The sequence below is a fragment of the Marmota marmota genome, unplaced genomic scaffold (genome assembly GCF_001458135.2).
Source record: "Marmota marmota marmota unplaced genomic scaffold, marMar, whole genome shotgun sequence".
Classification (NCBI taxonomy): domain Eukaryota; kingdom Metazoa; phylum Chordata; class Mammalia; order Rodentia; family Sciuridae; genus Marmota; species Marmota marmota.
This window is the reverse complement of record NW_025999990.1, coordinates 42,355,205-42,366,262: the sequence shown is the minus strand read 5'-3', so window position 1 is coordinate 42,366,262 and position 11,058 is coordinate 42,355,205. Positions and strand designations below refer to the sequence as shown.

The 11,058-nt window shown below is 34.9% G+C and overlaps 1 protein-coding gene across 1 annotated transcript in view; it reads left to right on the top strand.

Annotated features, from left to right (window-relative positions):
- Positions 1–11,058, top strand: part of Mib1 (MIB E3 ubiquitin protein ligase 1) — a 132,507-nt gene that overhangs the window by 98,917 nt on the left and 22,532 nt on the right. Inside the window, exons 13-15 of the mRNA XM_015482491.2 lie at positions 3,756–3,888; positions 8,026–8,112; positions 9,967–10,128. Coding sequence (XP_015337977.1) covers positions 3,756–3,888; positions 8,026–8,112; positions 9,967–10,128 — 382 coding nt within the window. The remainder of the gene's footprint in view (positions 1–3,755; positions 3,889–8,025; positions 8,113–9,966; positions 10,129–11,058) is intronic.

The window sequence follows — 11,058 nt, the reverse complement described above, 5'->3', positions numbered from 1 at the left end:
ATACACACACACACACATGCACACACACACACACACACACATAGTTAGGGCTTCAATTGGGCCAAGTTTTTGGCATCAGCTCTATAGGTCCAGAATTGGAATTCAGATGACTGACTGACAGTAATTAAACTTGTAAGAGGTGAATGTGTTAAGTCATAAAAGAAATGTTATTGCCAAGTGGATTACTACTCAATACCTGATTATTAGGTCCCCCACCCCCGTCACCCTTGCTGGTAGGACAAACATCTATGAGAAGCTAAATTAAAATTGATAATTGATTGGTGAGAAAGATAGTTATATGATTTTAATATAGTACCATTAAACTTTGGTAATTTTACATATGCTGGTAAACTTTCTGCTACAGGGTAAATAGGGCTTATCAGGAGACATTCTCTGAATAATTCTGGGGATACACTTTTCTCATTCTTTCTCAAGGCTTTGCACAAACTATTTTCTTTCTTAACCAATTATTGTTTTCCAGAGAAAGATGTATTTTTCATCTGTTCAATTGTAGTTCCATTTTGGTGACCTGATTTTTTAAAAATATTTTTAGTTGTAGATGGACACAATACCTTTATTTTTTTTATTTATTTATTTATTTTATGTGGTGCTGGGGATTGAACCACTGAGCTACAATCCTAGCCCCTGGTGACTTGATTTTTAGCCAAATTAGACTTCTGGATCTTTCCTACAAGTATCTTTTCTCTAGTTGTTATCTGCATGTTTTATTTACTTAACTGTTGTCTGATTTATGCATCTCATTTGCCAGTGTAACACTTTTTTTTTTTCTTTTGTGGTACTGGAGGGTTGAACCCAGGGGCACTTTACTACTAAGCTACATCCCTAGTTCTTTTTAATTTTTTGAGACAGGGTTTCATTAAGTTGCTGAGGATGGTCTTGAATTTGTGATCTTTCTGCCTCGCATCCTGAGTTGCTGGAATTGTGGGTATGTGCCACCACAAAGATGGTACAGTCATCCTCTGTGGACTTCGTTGGGTACCAAAATCTGTGGATGCTCAAGTTCCTTATATAAAAGGGCGTAGTATTTGCATACAACCTAAGTTACTGTATACTTTAATCATCTCTAGATTACTAGTTGCTATACAGTATTCCTTAGTGAATAATGACCCAAAATGTTGTATATGTTCAGGATAGATCCAGTGTATTTTCCCCCCGTACTTTTGATCTGGAGGTTGGATAAACTCTCAGATGTGGAACCCATGGATATGGAGGGTTGATTATATTTTAATTATGGTTACTTTTTTAACATAATTTTCAACATTTGAGTGAGATTAGTTAGTGCAGTATATTATGAAATGAAAATTTGCCCTCTGAAAATATGAACTTTGAGTTTTAATATTAAGATTTTATTTTATAGAATGTGATCTAGAAGGGAGTAGGTTAATTTTCATCACTTCCAGTCATAACCTGCAATTACCGTTTTCCCATTGTTCTGACAATTCAAGATACACACTAAGAAGAAAGTAGAGAGGCAATAGGTTTCTGGGAGAACATGTTTATAACTGGCTGACTGCCTTGGTAATTTTCTGAGCCATTTGTTCTTCTTTCTGAGGGATGCAACTTTACTATGAAATGCAAGACCAGAAGAACAAGTCGCAGCAGACAGCTTGTGTCTAGAGGAGAAATTCTTCCCCTTTCCTTCCTTTGAGACATTGGTAGTGCAATAAGAGGATATACACTCTAAAACTAAAGTGGAAGACAATGGGAAATGTGATTTCATAAACCATCTTCTCCGGAGTACCTATTCAGTTTATGTGATTCAAAGAAAAAAAACTTGGTGAAGTTGGCAGGAACCACATACTTTTATCATTTATAACTTCTTACATAACATTTGTGCATTTGGCTTAAAGGAATATACAAATTTAAAATATTTTAATATAGTAGGGCCAAATTTTATCTTAGTATTTTGATTATCAAATATTTCCTTTTCTCCTTCCCTCCGTTTCTCTGTCTCTTGCCTCCCTCTCCACCTCTCCCTTCTATCTTCCTCCCTTCCCCTTCTTCCCCTTCTTCCCCTCCCCTCCCCTCCTTTCCCTCCCTCCCTCCCTCCCTTCTTTCCTTCCTTCCCATAAAAAAGTAGGATTTATTCAAGTAAAAAGAAAGGAGACAGAACTCCTGCAGGGTGAGAGGGGAACCAACAAATGTTGCCCCCAAAAGTTTTTCATTTAACTAAAATATGTGCATGGTTAAATCATAGTACTATAAGGCTTATAATGAAAAAGAACTGTATTCTGTTTCATCCCTCTTATGCCTGTCCTCACCAATAACTTGCAGCTCATCCTGCAGTTTCTTAATTTATCAAATACAGACATTATCTAGTGATTTCTTGTTGTGGAAAAGATTTAAAACTATTAACACCCTCCATTACTACCTTTCCTCTCAACATAGTTATATCACAGTTTTTGTTTAAATCAATAGCAAGCATTTACATTATTTTTTAATGATCACATTGTGTTTTGGGTTGGTAGGTACCATACCAGGGATTGAATTCAGGGACACTTGACCACTGAGCCACATCCCCAGCTCTATTTGTATTTTATTTAGAGACAGGGTCTCCCTGAGTTGCTTAGCGCCTTGCTTTTGCTGAGGCTGGCTTTGAACTCAGGATTCTCCTGCCTCAGCCTCCCAAGCCACTGGAATTACAGGGGTGTGCCACCACGCCCGGCTTCACATTGTGTTTTTTAAAAAAATTTTCTTCACTTGATTTAAACTCCTATATGTTCTGTTTCTTGAATGGTCAGATATGTAGGGTAATAGATAATATGTGGAATTAGCATCATGATTATTCAGACATTCAGTAGTATAATGTGCTATCACTAATTTTTCCCCATTCAGAATCTGAGTCAGAGTAAAGGAATTTAAGTGTTTTTTGACTCACTCAAAATTGTAGGTAAAAATTTTGATGTGTGTTTCTCTGGAGGAGAGTACATAGCTTTCCAAAAGTCTAACAGTGGGTTATAACTTAGTAATAGCCGCAGAAGGGGGTCTTTAAACTATTATACTCAATATACTTTGGGTCACAAACTTGCTTAAAAATCTGATAAAGCTCTTTGAGTTGAACCTGTTTGAGTTCAACTTTAGAGGTTCTTGGATCCATCAAAGCCTATACTCAAGACTTTTTGAATTTCCTACATGGGATTTATAGACTACTGCCATTAAAGAAACATATCTTGAACCATTTGAGATTCTCATCTCATTATTTTAGAGGCTTATAGTTTCTTCTCTAAGTCTTTTCCTGATAACTAGTTTTTAAATGTAGGGGTGGGGATGTGTGTGTATGTGTAATGGTAGATCCCTTAATTCTCACCATTCCATCTACACACCCTTGTGGATTGGTCTGTGTATACATGGTTGTTCTGCATCTTCATCCTGTTTGTATGTAACATCCTTCTGCCTTGGCACCCCCACCCTAGTAGGTGGCATTATAGACATGCACCACTATGTCTGGCCTCCCCGTTCTTTATTAACTCTTTCATTAGTAGATGCTATTGAAATTGGCTTCCAATTTGTAGCGCTTCCATTCTATTTTAATTGTGTTCCTCAATGGTGATAGATTATTTGCCTCTCAAAATAACAAAAAGCTGTACATTGGAGAATTAGAATACTTGGATTTATATTTATTTCTAAGGATAAAATTTTCTTTAAAAAGGATCTATTTGATTTCAAAAGCTTTTTTGTAAAGAAAGTAAAAATATCAAATTATGTAAATATAAAAATGTGCATTTGACTTTCAGTGCAATGCGTGTTTTACTCTCAAAATTACCAAGACCATGGATTGTGGATGAGAAGAAAGATGATGGTTATACTGCCTTGCATCTGGCTGCCCTTAATAATCACGTAGAAGTGGCTGAGCTGTTGGTACATCAGGTAGGGAAAGCAGTTCAATAATATTTTTTTACAATTTTGGAACATTCCTGTTCATTGATGAATTCAGTTCACAACTGCTTGTGAACCTTTAGAATTTGTGGTTGGATAGTAGCATAAACTCATCTTAGTCATTCATTTATCTCTGAAATAAGATAATTCTACATTTTTATGAGATTGAATTTTAGGGGGAACTGATTTATTATAAATGTTTCAGTATATTTAGCACAGTCTTTAAGTGCCCGAAGAAAACATGCCATATAGACACACTAAAATTACCAAAGCATTATCTATGGTTCCGGACCTCAAGGAACTTACTGTCTACTTAAATGAAATAGTACAACTTCATAAATAGTATGTTATGTGTAATTAAGTATCAGATTATAAAATAAACATCCCCAAACTACAGAAATTTAAATAGTTCGAAAGTTATTACTTTTACCCCCTGCCATTTTAAGCCTTTACTATTAAAATTACTGTTATCTTTGTTAATTATGATAATTCCTTTTTATTGAGGTCTAAATGACTGTCCTTATGCCAGTATTACACTGCCTTGGTTATTGTTACTTTATACTAAGTTTTGAAGTCAAGTAGACTAAATCCTGCCAACTTTTTTCTTCTTTCTTAGAATATCTTGAAAACATCTGTCTTTTGCATTTTCATACAAATTTTAGAATCAACTTATTAGTTTCCCATCAAAGTATTAACAAAGCCCAGGCCTGATTAGCTTCTGAGATAAGACAAGATTGGGCATATTTAGGGCAGTAAGGCTATACACAGCTTATTAGTCTCTATTAAAAATATCTGTTGGTCCCAGCAGCTCAGGAGGCTGAGGCAGGAGGGTCATGTTCAAAAGCTAGCCTCAGCAAAAATCAAGGCACTAAGCAACTCAGTGAGATTCTGTCTGTAAATAAAAAAAAAAAAAACAAAGTAGGGTTGGGGATGTGGCTTAATGGTCAAGTGCCCCTGAGTTGAATCCCTAGTACACACCCCCCTCAAAATCTGTTGGGAGTTTGTTCTTGCACAATTAGATTTGTTTTTAGATCGCTTTTTTTGAATGTTGTTGTAAATTGAATTTTTTTTTATTTGCTGGTTTTGTTTTTTATTTTTAAATTTTATCTATTTTTTAATTGGTTTTATTTTTTAAATACATGACAGCGGAATGCATCACAATTCTTATTACACATATAGAACAATTTTTCATACCTCTGTTTATTGAATTGTTTTTTTTAATATTTATTTTTTAAATATATGTAATTTTTTAAGTGTATATTTTTAAATATATGTAGTTGGATACAGTATCTTTATTATATTTATTTATTTTTATGTGGTGCTGAGGATCAAACCCAGGGCCTTGCACAGGCAAGGCAAGCGCTCTGCTGCTGAGCCACAACCCCAGCCCTTGAATTGGTTTTACATTTCAGTTTTTAATTGTATATTGCTAGTGTTTTAGTTAGCTTTTTTGCTGCTATGACCAAAAGACCTGACAAGAACAAAGAGGAGGAAAAGTGCAATTTGGGGCTGATGGTTTCAGAGGTCTCAGTCCATTGATGACTGACTCCATTCCTCAGGACCTTAGATGAGGCAGAACATCATGGCAGAAGTGTGTGGCCGAGGAAAGCAGCTGGGAACATGACACCAGGAAGTAGAAATAAAGAGACTCCACTCACCAGGGACAAAAATATATATCCCAAAGTCATGCCCTCAGTGACCTACCACCTCCAGCCACACCCTATCTGCTTTCAGTTACCACTCAATTAATCCCTATCAGGGGATTAAATCACTTATTGAGTTAAGGCTCTCATAACCAGTCATTTCACCTCTAAACCTTCTTGCGTAGTGTCACTCATGAGTTTTTAGAGGACATCTAATATCTAAAGCATAACAGGATATATATAAATATAATTGCCTTTTATATTTTACTTACATATTGTGTGACTTCGGTTAAATTTATTTATTAGTTTTAGTAGATTATTCTTTATAGATTTCTTAGTATTTTCTATAAAGATAGTTATGTAGATCAAAAGAACAGAGATTACATAAGTAAAATCACATATATGGTCAGTTAATTTTTGATTGAAGTGCTAAAGTAATGGAAAAAATAGATTCTCAAAAGTGATATTAGGGGAAAATAGGTATTGCTAGACCAACAGAAACAAAAAACCACCCCCCAAAAAAAAAAATCTTTGATTTTTTTTACCTTATGCCTTATACAAAAATTAAATGGGTCGTATACCTGACTAAAAGCTTAAAGCATAAAACTTTATAGGAGAACATAGGACAATATCTTCTGATTTGGAGGTACACAGAATTCTTAAGGAGTCAGGAAGACATAATCCTAAAGGCAAAAAAAAAAAGAATGAATTGGACCTCATAAAAAAATTAAACTTTGTCTCATTAAGATAATATCAGGAAAGCTACACTAGGGAAAACTATTTACAAAGTATATTTCTGATGAAGGACCAGTATCCTGGTTATATAAAGAACTTTTACAATTTAAGTATAAAAGGATGAATATCTGTGTAAAACAGGCAAAAGATATAAACACTTACTTTACCAAAGGAGATTTCAGTTAGCACACAAACATACGAAAGTGTGATTGGTCATTAGGGAGACAGAAATTACAACCACTAGAATGGCTAAAATTAGAAAGTTCAGCTAAACCAAGTGTTGATTAGAATGTGGAGTAATTAGAATTCATATATATTGCTGGTGTTTTTTAAAGCAACCACTTTGAAAAACAACTTGGTGAATTCTTACAAAGATAACGTGTATTCACTATATGACCTAGCATCCTCACTACTAGGGTTGTACCCAAGAAGAGACATTTCCACACAAATACTTGTATTAAATGTACATAGCAGCTTTATTCAGAATAGCTCCATCCTACCAGAATAGCAAAATCTAAATGTTAGAGAAGCTCAGGAAACTTCAAAAGAAAATCCCCCGTTGTTCACATTTAATGAGAACAGACATGATAAGATCAAGTACCTCAGGACCATATGCCAAGAAACAAATATTATAATAAGAACAAAGAAGGAACTCCCATCTTTAAAAATATGATGCAGTATTACTGGAGTATCAACTCTACTTGATACTGCAAGCAAAGGCATAGGTGGCTATTAAAGTTGTCATCAGAGAGCATGAATAGTTTTAAGACTGAAACAGAGCAATATCTTCTGAATATTTTACTCTTTTTATTTATGTGGTGTCAAGAATCAAACCTAGGACTTTGCATTTGCTAAGCAAGTGTTCTACCACTGACTTATATCCCAAACCTCTAGCTCTTTTCTTAATTTTTTTTAATATACTAGATATTGTGTTTAGGCAGTTTTACATGTTAACTTTCTTAATCTTTACATAAACGCCATGAAGTAAGTTGTGGTTGCCATCTTAGAACTGAGAAATAGGTATGAAATGGTGTAATGCTTGCTGAAGTTCACATAAATGACAGAGCTTGAACCAAGGCCCCCTGACTCACAAGTTCAGTTGCTTTGCTCCTCAGGTCCTTTTCCCTATGCTTAGGCTTCAGCTGTTCTTTATATAGTCCTTTGTTCTCATTAGTCAATACCTGTTCTCTTAAAAGTCCTGTAGGATGCTGGATAGGACTTCCTGCTCTCTGTTTAGTACCTTTTTTTTTTTTTAATGTACTAATTAAATATCATCATCTTCTCATCTCAAGCAAAGTTTCTTTTCATAGAATGTGGAAGAGCTCAATTATGTAACAAGAACAATTGAACTTATCAGGTCATTAGAGTAAATCTAAAGCCACTATCAAAACTCAGTAGCTTCAGAAGTCTTTACAGTTCAGAGGAGTTGATCGTTTCTGTCGCTGTATAATGGAGATTGAAAGAGAGTTTTGTTTGACCTCTACTATGCTTTGCCCTGTGTTCTTGGATGGAATCACTATAATAGAAAAAAGAATGTTTTAAACTTGTTCTTCTACTTTAGAAATTTACTGCCCCATCCATTTTCCCTATAGTAACAGGACCTGTTATCCTATAAGAATAATATCATTTTAGCTTTGAAGGAGAAGATGGTCAGCAGTATCCAGTGTTGTTTATTTCTTATGAATAATTAATTAACTGTTCTTTACTGTTGTCAAAATATAACCGCCTAAAATTTTTTGTTGTTCTTCAGGGTAATGCAAACCTAGATATCCAGAATGTGAACCAACAAACTGCCCTACACCTTGCTGTTGAGCGACAACACACCCAAATTGTTAGGGTAAAGTATTTATTGACATAAATATTTGCTTACAGATTTTTTAAAAATAAATAACTTTATTTTATTTATTTTTGTATGTAATGCTGAGGATCAAACCCAGTGTCTCCTACATGCTAGGCAACCTGCTCTACCACTGAGCTACAATCCCAGCCCCTTTTTATCCAGAGTTTTAGAACTTCTTGAAAATTGAAATGATATAGTGTTAAACTTCTCAAAAATGGGCTGGGTGTGGTGGCACACACCTGTAATCCCAGTGGCTTGGGAGGATGAGACAGAAGGATCATGAGTTCAAAGCCAACTGTAGCAAAAGTGAGGCGCTAAGCAACTCAGTGAGACGCTGTCTCTAAATAAAATACAAAATAGGACTGGGGATGTGGTTCGTGGTTGACTGCCCCAGAGTGTTCTCCCCACATCCCAAAATGCATAGTCTGTCACAAAATTTTAGGGTAATATTTTGCGTCATTTGGGTAATTTCTAGCAAAATTCTAAGTTCAAAGTCTATCATCCTGTTAAATTTCTGAATTCGCAGAATATTAAATGAGAAAATTTCAGTGTAACATGTAAATTAGTTTTAAAAAGTATATTCCCTTTTAATATGTATAACAGAGTAAAATACAAATGAATAGCTTCAGCTGGACATTTGCTGCTATAAATTCCAAAACAGCTGAGATGTAGATGTATTTTTTATTTTACTAATCTGATGATTCAAAAAAAAAAAAAAAAGAGTTGGAAGAGTATTGGTTTAAATATTTTTGTAGCACAGTGGTTCTTCAAGTTTGGAGGCTGAAGCAGCAGCATCAGTATCACCTGGGAACTTGATGGTAGGAAATTTTATTATTTTTAGTACTGGGGATTAAACCCAGAGTTGCTCTATTGCTGAGGCACACCCCCAGCCCTTTTTATTTACTTACTTGTTTTGAGGCTGGGTCTCAGGCTGGTCTTGAACCTGTGATCCTCCTGCCTCAGCCCCCTGAGTTGCTGGGATTATAGGTGTGTACCACCCTAACTGGCTCTAGAAAAGTAATTCTTGGGCCTTACCTCAGAACAAACAAATCAGAACCTTTAGGATTCTGATGGAAAAAATCCCTAGTTTAAAAATTACCCAGGTACTTCTGATGATTTTTCAAATTTGAGAAATATTGGAACATAGACAAGTAAGACGTATGCTTGAGATTGATTTCTACAGATGGTATTTTTCTAAATATCTCACTGATGTTATTTGTAGAAAGGATAGGAAAATTATTAGAGTACTGTAAGCAGAATCTTAAATAAACGTATCTATTGCTTAAGTCATTTATTGAAATATGTCTGCTATGCATTTTATCTAAAAGGTTGTATTTTAGCAAACACTGTTTCACATTTATTTTTTGAAATCCTTTTGCCAAAATATCTTCATTTATCTTCCACGATATTTGAACTTGCCTCATGAGGATACATTTGAAGAAAATTGACCAAAGAGAATACTTCTTTGTTTAAATAATAAAAAAATTTTGAACAGTATGATTTTTTCCCTAAGAGCTTAAAATTACTTAATATCTAAAATTAAAAGTAGAAAACAAAGTCCTAAATTTACCCCAGTTTTCATTTTCAGAGTAGATAAATTGAGCTGCATATTGATTCTCATTTCTTTCTGTTTTCTTCTCCACTTTAATCTCTTTGAGTAACCAGAGCACATCATTCTTTGTAAGGAACCACAACACTGTAGAATAGTAGAAAGCAAAGACATCAAAATCATTAGCTTAATAGTAACTCCTTCAAGTAGGTACAGGGTGCTCTCACTGTTACTTTAAACACATAGAAGTTTTTTATGGGTGTGAACATGTTATTAACTTGAGATATCTTTTTCTCTCTTAGCTTTTGGTTCGTGCAGGTGCCAAACTAGATATTCAGGATAAGGATGGAGATACTCCTTTGCATGAAGCTCTGAGGCATCACACTTTGTCTCAGCTACGTCAGCTGCAGGATATGCAGGATGTGGGGAAGGTAGATGCTGCCTGGGAGCCGTCAAAAAACACAGTGAGTAAAGAGTCTTTCATTTAGTATCAATGGAAGCATATTCTAATGCAAGATCTTTTATTTACTACTCATCTAATCCGTATCTTATACAATATTTTATCAGACCTACATACTTAGAACTTTAGTTTATGATTGGGTATGGTGGTGCATGCCTGTAATCCTAGCTACTCAGGAAGCTAAGATGAGAGAATCTCAATTTCCAGGCCTGGGCAATTAAGCAAGACCCTGTCTTCAAAAAAAAAACAAACAAACAAAAAAAAAAAATACTGGATATGTAGCTCGGTGGTAAAGCTTCCCTAGGTTCAATCCCCAGTGCAGACAAGTAAACTACAGGAATTTTAGTTTATGAACGAAATGCTAGTCAGTACTACCCAAGTTGCCTCCACATTCTTACGAAAAGTTGTTCAGTTTTTCTTTTTTAGTTTACAGCCTTTCAAATAGGCATGGAATGGTGTCGTCTTTTTTTTATTAATATTTATTTTTTAATTGTAGTTGGACACAATATCTTTATTTTTATGTGGTGCTAAGGATTGAACCCAGGGCCATGCATGTGATAAGCAAGTGCTCTACCGCTGAGCCACAACCCCAGCCCTCATCTTATGGTTTTGATTTGAATCTCCCTAATGATTACTGATACTGAGTATCCTTTCATATGCTTGTCACCACATATATTTGGTGAAATGTCTTCTCAGATCTCTTTTTTATTATTTTGTTGAGCTCTTTTTGTTGTTTTGTTTGTGGTGTTGAGGCTCAAACCCAGGACCTCTTTTATGTTAGCCAAGTTTTTTTTTTTTTTTTTTTTTTAACCATTGAGTCTGTTTAGTTGTTAATGTTTCAAGAGTTCTTTATATAATCTGAATACAAATTCTTTATCATATATGTGATGAGTAAGTATTTTCTCCCTGTCAATGGCTTCTTCCCTCCCTCCCT